This window comes from Lotus japonicus, chromosome 4 (assembly GCF_012489685.1).
Source record: "Lotus japonicus ecotype B-129 chromosome 4, LjGifu_v1.2".
Classification (NCBI taxonomy): domain Eukaryota; kingdom Viridiplantae; phylum Streptophyta; class Magnoliopsida; order Fabales; family Fabaceae; genus Lotus; species Lotus japonicus.
The window spans coordinates 81,900,931-81,920,146 of record NC_080044.1 but is presented as its reverse complement, the minus strand read 5'-3'; the positions used below and the strand labels follow the sequence as shown (position 1 = coordinate 81,920,146).

Sequence of the window (19,216 nt, the reverse complement as noted above, 5' to 3'; positions counted from 1 at the left end):
AAAGTAGAATGACAAATCATACTCCTTACCATATCCTTAAGAGTCCGGTTTCGTCTTTCAGCCACACCATTCATGCTAGGTGACCCTGGCATGGTGTACTGTGGGTCGATTCCACATTCCTCTAGGTATTTGGCAAAAGGCCCTGGACGTTGTTCACCTGAACCATCATATCTACCGTAATATTCACCACCACGGTCAGATTTGATACTCTTAATTCTTTTGTTGAGTTGGTTCTCAACTTCAGCCTTAAATGATTTGAACACATCCAGTGATTGAGATTTTTCATGTATAAGAAATAAGTATGCATATCTCGAATAATCATCTATGAATGATATAAAATATTGTTGACCATTCCAAGAAGGTGTTGGAAATGGTCCACAAATATCCGTATGTATCAATTCCAAGACGCCTGTAGCTCTATATGCACCAAATTTCTTTGTTTTGGTCTGTTTACCTTTAACGCATTCAACACAAACATCAAAGTTTGTGAAGTCAATGGAATCCAAAATTCCATCTGACACTAGCCGCTCAACTCTATTTTTAGAGATGTGACCTAGGCGCTTGTGCCATAATGCTCCTGAATTGTTATTATCAATTTTACGCTTAGTACCACGTGATTCCACATTCAGGGATTCACTATAGGTGGCTACAGTGCTCAGCAAATACAGATTATCATATCCAATAAGTGAACCGGTTCCAACAATATTTGAATTAAAAGACAACTCGGCTTTACTGTTTCCAAATGAACATGAATAACCTGATTTGTCCAAATTAGAAACTGAAATTAAATTCCGTCTAAATGACGGTACCACAAAAGTGTCTTTCAAATCCAAATAAAATCCAGTACACAATAATAATCTAAAATGCCCTATAGCTTCCACCTCCACCGTCTTGCCATCTCCAACATAGATGTATCTTTCAACATCATTTGGCTTCCGGTAGCTTAGGCAACCCTGCATTGAAACACTGATGTTAGTAGTTGCACCAGAGTCTAACCACCAAGTGTTTCTAGGTACTGAAGCTAAATTGACCTCAGAACAGACCAAAGCAAAAAATGTACCTTTCCTTGCACACCAAGCGTGATATTTAGTACATTTCTTTTTCATATGCCCAGACACATTGCAAAAGTAACAGGTATCATCCTCTTTCTGTTTCTTTTGTGCTGGAGCATCTGCAGCTTCATTCTTGGGCTCAACAGTTTTCTTTCTTTTGCCCTTGTCTTTAGAGGTGCTAACAAAATGAGCACTTTCTTTCCTTTCTTGCTTCAACCTTTCCTCTTCTTGCACACAAAATGAAATGAGCTCGTTAAGAGACCATTTCTCCTTTTGACAGTTATAAGATATCTTAAACTGACTGAATTGTGCAGGAAGAGAAAGCAATACTAAATGAATGAGCAAGTCATCCGACAGCTCAAGCTTTAGCGCCTTAAGTTTTGAAGCAATATTTGACATGCCCATAATGTATTCCCTTATATTTCCTTTGCCCTGATATTTCATGGAAATCAAGTTCTGAAGAAGAGTACTTGTTTCCGCCTTATCGCTTTTTGCAAAGCGCTTTTCAATTTCAGCAAGGAAATCTTTGGCACCTTTTATCTCTTCCGAGATAGTACCCCTAAAGACCTCAGGAATGCCGCGCTTAATGATCATAAGACTCATGCGATTGGAGCGATCCCACTTCTCATAATCTTTCCTCTGTTCAGAGGTACTAGATTCCGTAGGAGAAGCGGGTTTCTCCACCCTTAGTGCAAGGTCAAGATCCATGCAGCCAAGAACAATTTCCATGTTCTCTTTCCAATCCTTAAAATTTGTTCCATCAAGGATCGGAACCGAATTCAGATTAGCAGATATCGAACCAATAGTTGCTAAAAGTAGAACAAAAACAAATGCTGTAAATATACTCACATTAAGAAAAATTGAATCATTAATATGTTCAAATAATGGCATAACCCATCTCAAGATACCTAGTGCACCATCAATATCATGTCTTTTGACAGTAATACTAATTGCTAGTGGTACTCTTGTTGTAATGATCAAACATTGATAATAAATCATGTCAAATAACAAATCCTTCTTTGGATTGATTTATCATTCACATGTAAGCCTTTAAAATTATCACATGTTTATCATCACAGGTGTGTATGAAATCCGGCCAAGCATTAACTTTTCCTTTGGGGTCCATTAATACTCGCATGGATAAACATATACACGCACAAACTTTTAATATTTCTTATGAGTAATCTCAATAAAAAGAGGTCACTTTTGTGACTTTCTTATTTTAATTGACTCATTTAAAATATTAAACAATTGTATAAAAAATATATACCAAGCCAAAATTTTGAACACACACTGAATTTTCCATATATTCAAACGAGTATATGTAACTGAATTATCAACCAAACAGCTTTTGATCAATAACATGATTCACAATTGTGTTATCTCTTTTATATATATATAAGAATAAAACAAAAGAATTCATGATTCACATGAACCCAGAAAATAGAATTTTTCATACTAAAACCAGCATATATGATTCGTGAATTTCAAAAAAAAAAAAACGAATTATATATGATCAATAACAAATCCAGCATGTATAGTTCGTGAGTATCCAAATCGAAAAATTCAACAAAGATCTGGTTTAGAAAATACATTCATCCAACAGTTTCGTTTTACATTCATTCAACAACGTGAATATCAAAATCTTGACACACATGGATAACCGATAAATAATTCACCGATAACGGCAATCACGAAATTATAACCCAATATTTATTCAAAAACGAAACTGAAAACCTGAATCAATAACCCAATAAACTCAAAAACAGAAACCCTAATATTTCAAGAACTACCCAATTTCATACATGAATCAGGTATGGGTGGCTCTGATACCACTTGTAGGTTTCTAACAAATAAGGATTTGTTCCTAACCACATGCTTTTCTACCCATATAGAAAATAGGAGCATAATCCGAAACCACACTTGATTAACCCATACCCGAAAAACATGATGATGATCTAGAGCGGAAGCGTACCTGAATGAGCCATGAGAATCGTTGAAGGATCTGGGGTTGTGATCTTCCAATTGTAGATCACCCTTAGGGTTTCCTGATGTTCTTCTCTGATGGGGATGAGGAGAAACTTTTCACGTTACTGTGTTGCTGTCTACAATTGGGGACCATAACCCTATAAGTAACTGCATCAGTTACAATTCTGTTTTCAATATTTCTAATTTGGCCCCTCATCAAATTAGAATATTGCCTTATGGTATCTGCACAATACCTTTTCATAACACATATGCCCTTAGCCATAAGATCAATATTAAATAGACCACTTTAGTTTTGGCTAATTAAATAATGGCCCTAACACAATTAAAAGTTACATTTGTGACCCAAAATTCTAACACCGGGTTCTTGGAATTTCTTTCAGACATAAGGTCCCTATTTTACCATAGGTTCAAATCCATGATTTTCTCGGTGATACTTTCACATGTCACATTTGATACTGTTGAACTTGAGATAGAACTTATTCCCAATTTTATGTTACTATGTTATCCTACTTCTCTTAAGTTTTTCATTATCTAACTTCATGGTATTGCTTGTTATGTTACTATGTAATATTACTTTCATCTGGTTCTGTCGTTGATGTTTGCTGCAATTCATTTAGATTTTAGTAATTTAGTTCTACGGTTATGCACTTTTGCCAACTTGCCCTGCACTAAGATTGCCCAGTGTGGTGCGGCATCAAGCAAGGGTGCATGAATCAACAATTATAACCTTTAATGAGAGGGTTTTCTAGGAAGCGGCCCAATTTAATTCGTGGGATGGGAAAGAGGACATCATACGGTGCAAATAATTTTAATCTAAACAATAGCAATATGGCTTAATTGCAACTTTGGTCCCCCACTTATACATTTCTTACGATTTATGGTCCACGCCAAAAATAAAACACATATGCACATGACAAAGCAAATGGCATAGATCGGGTAATTAGTTGAGAGGGGCCTTTCCTCCCATAGTCTTTAGTCTATTTAGTCTACTTAAGTGGTGCTGTCACTCTGTCGAGGAACTTTTTGCATGAATCATCTCCTTTCCATTATGGAGATTCAGATGGACTTGGCGGCCACTTATCATCCTCTTCAAAGTCACCCTGCATACAAAATTTCAAAATCAAATGGCTTAAATACTCTGTAGGTCCCTGAAATTGTACCCCGTATCAAAATAAGTCCCTGAAATTTTTTTTTCCGATTCCGGGTCCCTAGAAAAATTTGTTTGATCAAAATAAGTCCCTACGCCGGAGAAGATAGTGGTTGCCTCCTCATTGTTTCCACAAACCATGAAATAACATGTTTAAAACACTCCTAGACCTTCATATATCTGATCTGGGCGAAGAAATCGCAAGAAACAAAGCTAAAACGAAGAAACCGAGAAGCTCCATAAATTCCGGCGAGAAGAAATCAACTTGCGACTGACCTTTTCTCTTCAACTGTGACGACCCAGCCCACGAGACCACCACCACTGAGTTCCTGAGGACGAGACGAAGCCGGCCCAACACCCTGGTCGTAGCGCCGCCATGACCGCCGTCGTCAACCACCGTCTTCTCCGGCGTAGGGACTTATTCTGATTAAAAAAACAATTCCAGGGATCCGGAATCGGAAAAAAAAATTTCAGGACTTATTTTGATACGGGGTACAATTTCAGGGACCCCTAGAGTATTTAAGCCTAATCAAATTCAATATTCAAGCATGTCCCTTTTGCTTTGCTTCTTAGTAAGGAAAAGACAACACAGTCAATCTTAGAGGGAAGGCTGGCTCCATTTATTGTTTTAGTAATTAAGAGCTATCCAAAAATTTCAAACTATTGCTCTCAATATATAATATACCTCTATCACCATTTTCCCTTCCAGAGCATCTTTTAATCCTCGTTGAATAAAGATTTCTTCGGTCATCTCACCCTCACGGATTTGCCTCAAAAATTCTTTTTTGCTTTCAGTGTAATTAGGATCGTCCTCTTCTTCAGCATCTTGTACCCACAATGCATACGATGAAGCAGCAGCCCTGTGAATGAAACGAATGAATCATATATGTTGTGAAAAATGCGACAATACAGTAGAAATAAAACAAACTAAATGACTCACTTTCTTATACCTTGTGTCAACTCTGCCAATCGTTCCTACAATACAAATAACAGAATAGTATCATTGAGAACATGAACCAAAACAACAATCACATTGATTGAAATTAAACATACCTTCTCACGAGTCTTGATCAATTTCTTTAAACGAGTGAGAAAAAGAGAGACACGACGCTGCAGATTCATAATTTGTTTTGCTTTTCGAGGATCTCTCTTCGACTTGGGAACCTCGTCGGTGATGGTGGCGGCGGCGAGTTGGTCCGTCGGCGGAGAAGAAGGGTCTGCCATTGTTAGCGCCGGCGAGAATAAACCCTAAAAATTGTGTGTTGGAAATGTAACTGTAATGTTACTTAGTGTCGTTACCTTTTTAATAGTGGAGTGAAAGAATAATTACTGGTAGTAATTAACGCAAATCACCGTTTTTCGTTATGCTCTGCATTTAGTAACAGTTAGCCTAACAGTTAATCTATATAATGTCCTTGAAATTAACAGCATGTCCATCGCTTTCATCATAAATCTAAGTGTAATCAATCAGACACATTTTCATATTCATTAATGTGTATTTAGAGGGATTTAGACTTGACAAAGAGTTGATTATGTGGATGTTTGTACACACATTGGAATGGTGAAGCCAAAGTCAAGGTTAACAGAACTAAATTCCCTTAGCTTTTGTGTCTGCCCACCATGATTTTTGCCTCACCATGGTTAATTTTTCACTGTGTTACTGTGTATCCAAACATGCACTATAAGTACCTAATGAGGTAAGAAGGATCTCATCTTCCCATCCTCTATCCTGAGACTGAACTTTGGCAATATTCAAGACTAGCTTAGTTTTCTCAGATTTTTGTGTGAACATTTCTATTTTATCTGGCACTTGAATTCCTAAGAAATTATGATCAAATACAATGCACATGTATAGGGGCAACTCTCAGCAAGGGGTTTGCTCTTGGAGTGGCAGAGTCATCAGTAATGGCTGGAGAATGGGAAGAACTTATAATTATTATCAGCATCTTCATTACAGGTTCCAATTTCACAATGATTTTTCTTTCATTGTATTCATGTCCATGTCTTTCTGGCTCATCCGTAGTTCTCTAATTACCTCTGTGATTGACAGGATTTTGTGCAGTACCCGACTTTGAAGCCTTATGAATATGGGTTCCGTGTGTTCTTGATCACATATTGCTTCATCACAGTATCTGGGTATCGAACAGGGGAATTTTTGAATACAGCTATACATAGATTTTTGCTTATTGCACTTGGTGCTGCTGTGTCTTTGGGAGTAAACATCTTTATATTCCCAATCTGGGCTGGTGAGGATCTGCACAATCTCGTGGCAAAAAATTTCATGGGTGTTGCTACATCTTTGGAAGGTTCTCTCTAACATTTTGTTCACCATCACATTTTGTGCATGTTGGTTGGATACACGGTAGAAAACCACAGCGAGCCAAAATCACGGTGTACAGAAGCAACTTCCCTTAGCTTTTATGACTGTTCAATGTCCATTGTGATTTTAACTTCACTTTGATTTTATACCTGTATCTAAACATACACTTAACTTGTAGTTGTTATCCCACTTAGTTTGTTGCTTCTCAAATTCTGTTTCCAACAAGTTACAACTCTGTTGAACCTCTTTTTCAGGAGTTGTCAATCACTACCTCAATTGTGTTGAATATTTTGTTGATTGTTCTGTATTAGAACATTCCTTGGGGATTGTAAAATTCTTGTAAGTTTGGTTTTCTCACTCTAACTTACTTTTTCTACGCTCTTTTTAAAGTGTGAAGAGAACATTATGCTCAATGTTAATAACTTAATATACTATTATTTTTTTGAAATATTAAGAAGCTCCAATTTATAAATAATCAAAACAATTTAACTAGTCTGATCTAAAAGCCGGTTTAAATATAGCAAAAGAAATGCTAATTAAAGCTATAAATATGCTCTAACTAGTATTTCCTTGCCACATCCAGACAAAATTTTAGAGTGATAGGCTCAGAATCCACTGAATATCTCACTACTCTGCAAAACTCTTAAACTATTAGTTTGGTAGAGAGAAACTCTACCAAGTAAAATCAAAGGAAGAAAATCAAAAGAAAACTAAGAAAAGAAGATAAAATAAAACTTTGTCAATTTTCTTGTTAATCTTTCATAATGGAATCCATACAACTTATACTAACTATCCACTCTAAGGGATGAAAGGTGACCTTACATGTGGCACCATCATAGAAAGTAGAATATTCTAGAACATGATCTAAATAATAAACTAGAAATAAACATAGAAATAATAATAACTAATTATAATTGGCATAGTAACTTGAGGCCCATAAATGATGTAGCTATAGAAGCCCATTGAGAATGCAACCCTCTACCATTACCATCCCCTTGAAAACATCCTTGTCCTCAAGGATGGAAAAGTGAGCTAGCCATGCAACAAGAAAGATCCATGCTAGGAGAGTAATGTCAATGAGGCCAAGTCCAGGAAAAGAAGTAACTGTCATGTTAAATGAAAGCACCAAGGTAGCATGAAGGGCCAATAGAGTGACTTGATGTGGTGTGTAGCAACAAAAAATGCCTTGTGTGCTGTCCCATGAAGCAAGAAGTTCACGCCATTTAATTTCATGGCCAATGGGGAAGCCTAGCCACGCTATTAAGCTTTGTTGGAAAGACAATTCAAATGGTGGACATAGGGAAGTCTTGTAAGACCAGTCCAATATAAGCAAGACCCCGTGGAAAGAATGTTGAGTGTGGTGAGCAAGCTTCGTTTGACCACTTGTGTACACAGTACTACGCAAGGCTTGTGGGTTCATGCGGAAACAACTGGACAGTGAGCAAAATTCCATTGGTCCTTGGTCCACTTGAAAATAATTCAATGATGGGGAAATTGATAGACAATGGGGATCTGTAGGACCATAAAGAAGCACCAAAGTAACAATTAATTGTGCAAGTTTAAAATTCCCCAAGTAGGTGTGTACTGCTGGTTGGGAGAACCCCAATGCAGCTTTGGTGGATTCCAAAATGGAATGAAAGTTAGTTGAGAAGGGGTCTGAGTTGCTAACCCAAGCAGTTAAAGCGCGCTTCTCATCAGAGGTTCGCGTTGGCTTATGCAATGGGTTTGAGCACTTGGCTTGAGGCTCATAAACAACTGTGTCAAAGACCCAAGGTATCTGCCATCCCTCTTCAGGCTTTGTGTGTGTCAGTTGAACATGTGAGAAAAAATAACCCTCTTGTGAATGTCGAACCAGTTCCCACTCCCTTAAGCATTTCTTGCCTTTCTCTTCAACCACCCTGTCATATGCAACCCTTCCTTCTGTCCCAAAAATATGACCTGCATGTTGTTCAAACATGGATCGCTCCGGAGCCGAGAGAGGAGAGGAAACACAATCTTCTTCACAGCCTTCCTTTGTCTTCAAAGTTTTATCTAGCCCCAAAGTATCTTTAAGAGCCTTAGAAAAAATAGAGTCTTCACTTTCCTGTCCCTTCTTCATATGCTTTTCTAGTTGTGTTTTCTTACACAGTTTGTCATGATCTGTCTTGGCTAACAGTATAATTGCCCTTTTGGTTCCTCCAGGGTGCCAGCAATGTTTGATTAAGATGGATGAGGGAAAAACCTGGGCTGGAGACTTGAACAATGTGAGCACCAAAGCCTCAACCCCAAAGGTACAGTCATTCGACATGACAGCTAAGAGTGTAGATAATGTGTTGTCTGGGTGAGCTTGGATAGAAACAATAGCATACTGATTATCATAGCTCAAAATAATAGGGCTATAGTGAATATTATCAAATATGAATAATACACCCTTGTCTAGCATAGAAATCCCAGCAAGAATTCCAGGATCAATCAATTTGTTGGCAAATCCTAGCATATCAGGTTTTGCAACTTTGTATGCATGCAGGGATTTAAACATTTGTCCATCAACAGTGCCAGAAATGATAAATTTTATTGGCAACTTGTGAACATAATCATGAACATGGTTTAGCAATTGAGCCTCATTATTTTGCTGCATAAACTTCTTCTCAAGTATTTTCTCAAACAGGTTGGGTGTGATAAGAGTAGGTCCAGAAATCACCTGAGTCGCACTAGGGACCTTCTCAGCTTGACTGGCTCTATTGAAAGAGTCCACCCGAAACTCTTCCTTTGTTGCTACAAAACAGGTATCAACTTGGTGGGAAGAGCCATTCACATCCACTATGGCAGGCGCCGCTGTTGCCTCAGTGTCGTGAACATGTACAGGTTCAAGTAACACATGCGTGATGGCTTGGTCTCCAGGATCAAACACATGGTGTGGTTCTTGAGAAATCATGACAGTAGCATAGGATTTTAGCAGCATCTGGGCACACACCTTGAGACTGTGATGTGGGCAGTTCATTATTCTTGAGAGATTAGTGTTGTGTGAGTCACCAGTCAGGTTGATTGTTCTTGGGTGTGCCCCAATTGAACTCACAATTGCTTGCTTAGAAATAGTAACTTCTGGAATGGTAGAGTCCTTTGTAACATGACCTTGGTAACGTAAACATGAATCTTTCATAGGATACTTAGAAGAGGTACCATAGGCTAGAATTGAAGTAGCAGCTAAAATACCAGGATCAAAAGGTTTAATTGCAGTTCCATAGAATTCAAACTGGACAATATTTGATTGTAAAATAAGGTGGCTCACAATCTTCCAGTCTTGTAAACTTATGTTGAAATTTGTCTCAAGCAATTTGTGAAAATGAGCAACAGCACAGTTCTGCATATTCTTTGAGTCATGCATTTTCTCAAACACTTGGTGACATGTAGATATAGAAGTTGTTTTTACTGTAGAATGACCAGTTGTAGGAGGTAAATCTAGTGTAGAACAATCTGACCTCATCTTTCTAGGAGAGGAATGCACCTCAACTGCTATTTGAACTTGATCTTCAGAGTCAAATGGAATTCCAGAGCTGAAAAGTGGTGCATCCACTACTGATGTAGTCACGCCCAAATTAACCATGTGGGTGGCTTCCTGTGCCGAGCTGGGCGGGGTTGCAACCTTGGATGGAATCCCTATCTGTGATTTCCCCAAACATGTGGAAAAGTGTGCATAATTTGTTGCGCCGAATTGCAATTTAAACACCTCCAGGAATTTCTCCCAAGAGTCAAGCTGGTGGCGCCATAATTTGAACCATGTAAGAGCGAATCCCTCTAGATGTAGGGCAATAAAAGCAAATCGAAGTTGCAGCTCCCATGGATGCATTAGGAAAAACGTTTCTGTGTTTAAGAGCCACATGGTTGGGTCAGATCCATTGAACACTGTGATTTTAAGCTTAGGCTGTGATTTGGCTCGTGGGGAAGAGAATGAAAGCTGTGTATCATGAGGTGGCGAAGAATGGGGGTAAATGTAGGGATAATAGTGTTGACTAGAGACGTTGGGTTGAGGGATGTAGGGTTGTGAAGGGGAATAGTAATCAGGGGCAGGCTGTGGGTAAGAGGAAGTGAATGAATATGTGAATGGTGGGGGTTGTGGTGGAATGTCACGAAGGTGGCAATTTAGAGACGAGACCTGATCAATGAGTCCTGAGATAGTAGAAATTTTAGACTCAAAGTCGATCTGTAACTTGGTGGCCATGGAAGCAAGCTTGGCGTCAATGGCATCAAGCACAGTGGGCAGAACCGGTGAATCTCGAACAGGAGGCATAGAGATCATGAATGAAAGCACCAAATTGGTAGAGAGAAACTCTACCAAGTAAAATCAAAGGAAGAAAATCAAAAGAAAACTAAGAAAAGAAGATAAAATAAAACTTTATCAATTTTCTTGTTAATCTTTCATAATGGAATCCATACAACTTATACTAACTATCACTATCCACTCTAAGGGATGAAAGGTGACCTTACATGTGGCACCATCATCATCATAGAAAGTAGAATATTCTAGAACATGATCTAAATAATAAACTAGAAATAAACATAGAAATAATAATAACTAATTATAATTGGCATAGTAACTTAAGGCCCATAAATGATAAATGATGTAGCTATAGAAGCCCATTAAGAATGAAACCCTTGCACATTGAGAATGCAACCCTCTACCAAAGTTCTATTTATTTATAGTGAAGGAACTAAGTAGCTATAACTACTCTATCCGATGTGGGCTTTAAATGATAACACCTTTCTATGCATAGTTGCTTCAGCGTTTTTCAGTCAGGACTCTGAAACAAATCTGAAATTTCTTTACGGTGTTTCTGTCTCTGGCTTGCGTCTATCTTTGTTCTTACTCACATAGTATCGTTGTTAGAACTGATAAGTAAACCAATATTTTTCAACTTTTATCATGTTTGATGATGCACCTGTAGGCAAATAAAAACCTTTGAAAACTTCAATTCTGTATGCCGCATCTAGTACAGGATGAAACTTCATTTCTGGAATTGCTTTCAGACATAAGGTCCACCTATTTTGTTATAAGGTTTATGTTGAAATAAACTACGGATTTCTCTGTTTTGCTAAGTTTCCTCCTGAAATCCATGATTTTCTCGCTGATACTTTCACATGTCACATTTGATACTGTTGAACTTGAGATAGAACTTATTCCAAATTTTATGTTACTATGCTATCCTACTTCTCATTAAGGTTCCCATTATCTAACTTTGTCGTATTGCAGGCTTATTATGTTACTATGTAATATTACTTTCATCTGGTTCTGTCGTTGATTTTTGCTGCAATTCATTTAGATTTTAGTAATTTAGTTCTACGGTTATGCACTTTTGCCAACTTGCCCTGCACTAAGATTGCCCAATCTCTTTCTTTGTTTCTGTTTTACAGCATCAGTAGAACATAATGCCCCAGAACTGAAGCTATATATTTAGGAGATTTACTTGGGATCTGGAAAGCCTGTCATGCTTATGGGTCACAGCAAGTGTGGGATTGATGCTGCACCTGCATTGTCTAATTGCAATACAGCTTATGCTGTTTCACTCTAGATCATCATATATATATCTTCAGGATTGTTAGGATCCAATTGCAATATTGAAGTCCCACATGGGAAGTATAAAATTTTAGTGTGGATTTTATAGCGGCTTAGGTACTGGACCTGAGCCTCACAAATTCAGGTGCTTTTTATTAGTCCTTGAGATGCGACTTGAGTCTCACATCATAAAAAATATAGAATGCTAGTGTGGTTTTATGACTACTTGATAATCAAGGATGAATTTGATGCTCTGATAAAAATGTAATGAACTGCTTAACAAGAACAAACAATGATACAATAAGAATTTTCCCAAACACAAAAGGAGGATAAAATGAACATTGAACTAAGAATTGTAGGGCTTTACCCCTCAGGGAGCCCTTCCAGAAATTCTCGAAGGCCAGGGGTGAACCCAGGCCTAAGAGGGGGTTTGGAAATAGTTTTCAACCAGCAATAGACGCGCCTCAGTTAGTACCTCATAAGCTGCGTCATTGCCCCAAGCGCAAAGATACTTTAACCGATGTTTGAGACCTGTTTTTATATACACCTCTCAGTTTTGCACTTTGCTAAACTAACGATGTGGGACTCAAATAGCAGTTCAGTTAGCAATTTTCACACATGAACTTATACTTATATGAACAATAGTCCTTCTACATTAACAACTTCAAATTAATTCTTCATTATTTCAACACTATTGTGATAGAAACTGTGATTTTTAACAGATCTGAGCATGCTCCCTATCAAATTCAAAATTGCATAGCAGTCGACGGGCGAGCAAGTATATATTTCGTTTAAATTTTGGATGCATGGTTAACACTTGTTTATATTTCATTCATCTTAATCAGAAGTACTTGTTTATGGATACAATAAATTCAACAAGAACTCACGTTGCAGCTGGATTAACCTCCCAATGGTAGTTAATTAACAGTACTTGTCTTAGACAGAAAAAAGAAAACAAACAAACAAACATACTCGATGTCGATGGAGTTCCTTGCAGTTTAGAGCTCAAAGACGAGAGTGGGCTGATTTTGCTGCCGTAATCAATGTGAACTAAGATTTCTCGTGTGCCTGTTGGGCCTTCTTAAGCCTTTTTTAATATAACAACTTTCTAAAGCATTTTTTGTTTTTGAACCCTAAAGCCTTTGTTAATCTTTACCGAATAGTTGAAAAAAAAATATCAGATACCGAATAAAAATTGGTCATAATTTAATGATTTTTTTTACAGATCATAATTTCATGATTTAGACTTATATGCAGACGCCAGACGGGATGGGGGGGGGGGTCATTGTGAATTTATGATTTATGAGACCGCCAAGTTGGATGGAAAATGGAATTTGCAGACAATTATTTATTGTGAGCACGTACATGTGGCAGTACTTAAGAATAGACAAACAATAAATGCACTGCTAATTTATTTTACCAATAAATTGCTCGAAAATTTATGGGGATAGAATCATTGAATTATTATTTTATTTTATATTTTACATTGCAAATATGAATTACACTCTCTAAAAATTGATCACTAGATCTCTCACTCAACGCATATGTTACCTAACTCTTACCACTTGAGCTATAATTTAGAGAATAATAATATAATTTAATCATGTTGTCAAAACAATAAATATCACATGATTAAGAAAATTAAACTCAATTAAGATAATTGTCATTTACAATTTTAAAAAATAGAGTATAAATTAGCCATCTTAGCCAATCAAGTAGAAAATTAATACTCTTAGTTTCTTTTCAAAAAATTGTATATCGTCATTCAACCATCCATATCTCGTCCTTGAGAAATGAGGTTGTTGTTGCAGTCGTAGTCTCAATCTCATAGAGGTCAACAAAGAGCGACTTTCATCTTCGATGTCGTCGATCGAACTCTTGGTTGATGTTGGAGGAGTGACATCGATGTTAGGAGATTCGACCATAGTAACATATGAGTTGGAGAAGGTTTTGCTTCTTTAAAGTGATGAAAAATTCAATTGATGAATTTGTCGCTAATTTTGTCGTCACATGTAACGACAAGGTATAAGAGAGATATGAAAATTGGTCGCTATTCTATTTAATAACCGAATTTGTTCATTCAACGGCTGAACTTTTGGTCACTATCGAACAATTTCCTCGTAGTATTTTTACTTTTTACCTTACTCTCCTATAGGGTTTTTGAGTTTTGTATTGTTGATTAGATGGTTTGAAATGGTTTACTAATTTGCTGTAAATTTCCCCCTTTCTCGTTTGATTCTAGTTGGAGAAGGCCAAGATGATTAATTTATGGTTTGATTATGATATGTGATGATTTATAGTTTGCAGATTTACTATTCAGATTTGAAAACAACCAGAACTTATTTCCAACCGAACCGACTCGTGTACACCCTATGGGTGGTACCTGAATGGCATGTGAATGAGACAGGTACAATAAGATATATTACAATATTATATGCATCGAAATCAAATTAGAAGAGAAGAGAGTAACAGCAACACATGTTGATCTGTACCAAGTAGTAACGAGCCATTATTTTCACTATCGTCCTCATTGAATTAGTTCCATGTGAATAGATGGAAATAATCATCTTCAAGAACAAAAATTGAATGCCTTCACTCACTTAATACATCAAATGTTTAATTAGAAATTTTTAAGGGATTAAACTTAAATGCTTATACCATGTCAAAAGAAAACTCTCTAAAATGTATGAGTCAGAAAAACAAACAAAAAACTCAATAGTGACTACAATGGAATGACATCGTTTCTCAACCATTTTACTTTTAAATTCAATGACAGATATGGCTTGATACCCTAACCAAACCAGACATGTTAAATATAAAACTTATGCAACCATATTTAGTCAAGACATGTTAATGATAAAACTTATCCAAAATCATCATTACTTTGCTCATTATTAATGATATCAGCAGCTCCTCAATTAGAAACTTTTTCCCTTTTCCTTGATGTAATGCTAGAAAATTCGCTTTGCCTAAACTGATGTTGGTTTCTGATAGGTTATAGAACACCTTTTGATTATTCATTCAAAGGTTCATAATTTCTACACTCACAAAGGTAAGTAGATGCCAAATTAATATTCAAATTTGGATTTTATCTCTGCAGAGAACCATGTTTAATTATTGGATTTTTCCAATGCTGGGACCAATTGTTTTATAGTAGCTCTGTTTCTAGATTATCCCAAATTCAGAAGTCTATTAATTAAAACGATGGAAACAAACTGAAGATTTTGTTCTTGCACCGTCATGCTTTCTTTTTCCCAAGAAAAATAGATAAACAAATTAAACCCAAGCCTCAATGTACATGAACAACACAAGACAACAAAAGAAAAAATTAAACACCAATTTATCTTCCCAGGCTCACTGAAAATCGTTTGCTGAAAATGTGAATGTCACAGTAGTCTTAGCCTTAAAAATAGTTCTTTCAGCTTTATTTTGCAAGGTGACAAAATGAAGGTAATTATATACCGGCCGGAAACAGAGACTAGAAAAACCACATGGTCAAGAGGGCAAGTTAGTCACATTGACAGCGTTAAGAAAAAAAGTAGAAAGAGCACGGGACAAGAATAGTATTCTTTTTGTCCCTACAATGCACAGGCACAAAGCAACAAAGGCAAAGGAATTATTAATTGTTGGTGTGGATAGAGTTATAGTCAAATTCACAAGTAAGTATACACTAATTTAGTTTGAGCAGATGCAAACACAAAATATGATTTCATGTATTTTAATGTATTATATAAAATAAGTTAGAATTTACTGTGTTGAGTTTAATGTGGATTAGAATGAACATGATTCTAAGACGTTGAGTTCATGCGTATCCACGTTAAATTCAACATAAATTTAAACACACTCTAAGTACATGCTTTAAAGCTACAAAATAATATGTGAACATGTAAGAAATTGATGACCCCCGATAAATATCTGATTTAACAATGGTTTTTATAACCTCCACAGACATTTACAATGGTTAAAAACCATGACTAACACATATGTCAGAATGTTAACACTTTTCATATATTCCCACGAACACAAAACCTATTAGGTTTTTATAGTTGAAGGGAATTTGATTTTAAAAGGGGCTTAATAGTTATATTGAAAGGAAAAAAGTTATATCCAAACATGTTATTAAGAGCATGAACTAACCCAACTATGAAGAGAGAAGTTAATATGTTAATTATTACTTGAGTTTATTTTATGAAAATCTACTTATTTGCCATGAACGTTTGTAAATTTACATAAAAGAATAAATATACTAACATGACTTTTATGTAAGGAAGCCATAAATGTGAGAGGATATATAGGGGAGTGTATCCAAGTAAGTAAAAACATGGCATGCCCAGCCCAGGCATATTATTAACCCAACCCACATGTCAGCATGAAAATTTCCCATCCTTCCAACCTTCATCACTCTCCTCGCCAGCTGTGTCATGACTCTTCTGCCGGCTATGATCAGTCAAGCATTTAAGGGTCTCTGGCCCTCGTTTATTTTCCTCACCACCTTCCAATACTCTCCTTTGGTTCATGCCTCATATGTAATGAAATGACCCATCTAAAATGAGAAAAGAGCCAAACAAAATCTATTTTCATTTATTTTAACTACATGTATCCTGCACCTGAAATTGCAAATTCCCTCAATGCAAATTAATAAAAGTCTTAACTCTTAAAGTGATACACAACTGCCCAAACTCAATACACAAAAAGTATTAGTGTTGTTGTGGTAAATATTTATAACAACTTTATAACACATATTTTTCACTCACTCTGCTGGATCTCCATGTGAGACTTGGATAGATATTTATTTTATATATTTATTTAACACAACTGCACTTACAAAGACTCAAATATGAGATCTCTACTTAAAGTAAAACAATTTCATACAATTTAATAAACACCCTCATAGATCTTTATAGATGTGCATGTACATATTAATTGTGCTAGCCCCATATGATCATATGCATATTCATTAATGTCAAATACAAAATATGAGGTAATAGTTAGCTTATGTTGTCCCTTAACTATGAGGTCGAGGTTCGATTTTCGCCCATAAAAATATAGCCCACATCATGGTAAGTCATTTATCATTTAGTGCGAATATTCACGATGAGAGAATAACTATTGTTATCGATAATGGATACCTTAAGCTTTGAAAAAAAAATCATTAAAGCCATGACGTGGTTTGTATGCAAAGCCATTCGTGTGGGGGTCCAACTCACTTACAATAATAAGCCCCACTTCTTCTCTTTTAAATCTTTGGTCCTTCACTCCCTCCCCCCTCTAACTCTATAACCCCCAACCCCTCCCTTCTCCAAACTTCAATGCTCCAAACTTTTAACATCCTTCATCACTTGACTCTCTCACACACTTCACTTCTCATTCTCATTCTGCTCCAAGTACATACTCCTTTTAGAACAACACCATAGAGTATTACTACAAAGTGGAAAACTAACCAGTGTTGTCGAGTCTTAGCTTCTGAGTAAACGTGTCTTGATTTCTGTGCAAAACAGTGAAATCAAACCCTCAGTTTTAAGAGAAAACAGTGGAGGAGTATAGTTAGAAACTGAGTGAAGCCAATGGGTGAACAACCCAGCTCAGAAACAGAGAAAATCACTGACATTCCTAAACGTTCATTATCGGAGCCCCGGTCACCCGACCCGAATGAGAAAAGAACCAAGCGGCCCAGAGAAAGCAACGGGAAGCACCCGGTTTACAGAGGGGTCCGAATGCGGGCATGGGGCAAATGGGTATCCGAAATCCGCGAACCCCGCAAGAAGAACCGGGTCTGGCTCGGCACATTCGCCACCGCGGAGATGGCGGCGCGTGCTCACGACGTCGCTGCTCTCGCCATCAAAGGAAGCTCCGCCATACTCAACTTCCCTGACCTCGCAGGTTCATTGCCCCGACCCGAGTCCAAATCGCCCAGAGATGTCCAGGCCGCAGCAGCCAAAGCAGCTTCCATGGCGGTTTCCGATTCCAAAACGGCGTCGCATTGCTCTTATTCATCGTCGTCGTCGGAGGAGCTGGGTGAAATAGTGGAGCTGCCGAGGCTGGGAACGAGTTTTGAAATACCCGACCCGGGAAGCGAGTTGGTGTTTTCCGACCCGGTTGATGGGTGGCCTTATTCACACACTTGGTATCATGAGGGGCAGGGCATTTATGATGATAGGGACTGTGGAGGGTATTATATTGGGGATCAGATTTCAATGCAGGACTCTGAAAGTTTGATTCTTTGTGGCTTTGAGGCTTCATTGTGGCAGTGGCAACATTAATGTCACCCATTGCTGTGTGCTTTCTTTTTCTTTTCTTCTATGAAACCTTCTTTTGTCCTTTTCTAAGTTATAGCCCTTTTGCATTTTTTTCACTTGAAGGGCTAAAACTAAATTGTACTTGTTGCTAGTAGTGAGTGTTTATCACTTTTAGCTTGTTTGGATTACATTTTGATGAGAAGCTATTCATTGAAAGTTCTTTCTATCATGTTTGATTTCATGGTAAAATAGTCACTTTTGGTTATAAGCTAGTACAAGTTTTAAGAATACCAATATGGAGCATGTTTGGAAAGCATAATCAATTCGATATTCGATCTTTGAATCAATTATACTTATTAGGTGAAATGATGTTTGATTGTACAAGTAAAATATTATCATTTTATGGAATTAATTATACTTTAGTAGTTGCTTCTGCGTTTAAATTAACTAATTATAATATCTTATGATTGAATTTCATCATTTTACCGATATGATCACAATAACTTATTCAATCGGGTATGACCGTTGCTAGCAATCCGGTTTCAAAGACTTAATTGGATGCGGAATCTACTCCATGAGGAGCGGTACGAATGTAGATGATATCTCTCCTAGAAGTTCAGTTTTTTCTTATAAAGGTTCAAATATTAATCATGTCATTTTAACTCTTGTAAAAAAAAAACCTCATATTCAACTATATATGTTAATGCCGATCCAAACAGATCTTGTATAAAGTATGAAACCAATCTTCCACTTGATCATTTCTCTGTTTTGTTGGTGGGACTTCATGGTCAAAATTGAATATTATTGAGTTTTATGCCGTGCATATGAATTGATGTATACATGTACGTAGAAACCGTTTTAGATCATGGATGATATGTTATTCTACTTTTGATGGACAGGGCTAAAATAAAGTTTAAAGCAGATTCTTTATTACTAGTCTTA

The 19,216-nt window shown here is 36.9% G+C and overlaps 2 protein-coding genes and 1 non-coding gene across 3 annotated transcripts; 1 reads left to right on the top strand and 2 right to left on the bottom strand.

Moving 5' to 3' along the window:
* Positions 1–4,087: 4,087 nt before the first annotated feature.
* Positions 4,088–5,719, bottom strand: LOC130713457 (uncharacterized). The gene is made up of 4 exons (XM_057563221.1): positions 5,242–5,719; positions 5,129–5,163; positions 4,874–5,048; positions 4,088–4,141 (listed from the first exon to the last, which is right to left on the bottom strand). Exons 1-4 carry the CDS (start codon positions 5,410–5,412, stop codon positions 4,088–4,090), a joined length of 435 nt encoding a protein of 144 aa, XP_057419204.1. The 5' UTR covers positions 5,413–5,719.
* Positions 5,720–12,397: 6,678 nt separating this feature from the next.
* On the bottom strand, positions 12,398–12,548 carry LOC130716322 (U4 spliceosomal RNA). Its single transcript, XR_009011941.1, has one exon. It is a non-coding gene; the product is annotated as a U4 spliceosomal RNA (small nuclear RNA).
* A 4,746-nt stretch (positions 12,549–17,294) lies between these two features.
* LOC130715783 (ethylene-responsive transcription factor TINY-like) lies at positions 17,295–18,467 on the top strand. The gene has a single exon (XM_057565902.1). It carries the CDS (start codon positions 17,603–17,605, stop codon positions 18,296–18,298), a length of 696 nt encoding a protein of 231 aa, XP_057421885.1. The 5' UTR covers positions 17,295–17,602; the 3' UTR covers positions 18,299–18,467.
* Positions 18,468–19,216: the final 749 nt, after the last annotated feature.

What these genes read in the sequence shown, in the direction of transcription:
- LOC130713457 (XM_057563221.1), bottom strand. Translation starts at nt 5,412, where the DNA reads ATGGCAGACCCTTCTTCTCCGCCGACGGACCAACTCGCCGCCGCCACC. An exon ending in TGATCAAGACTCGTGAGAAG is followed by an intron (nt 5,164 to 5,241) that starts GTATGTTTAATT and finishes TTTGTATTGTAG; the next exon opens with GAACGATTGGCAGAGTTGAC. An exon ending in AAGGGAAAATGGTGATAGAG is followed by an intron (nt 4,142 to 4,873) that starts GTATATTATATA and finishes TTTTGTATGCAG; the next exon opens with GGTGACTTTGAAGAGGATGA.
- LOC130715783 (XM_057565902.1), top strand. Translation starts at nt 17,603, where the DNA reads ATGGGTGAACAACCCAGCTCAGAAACAGAGAAAATCACTGACATTCCT.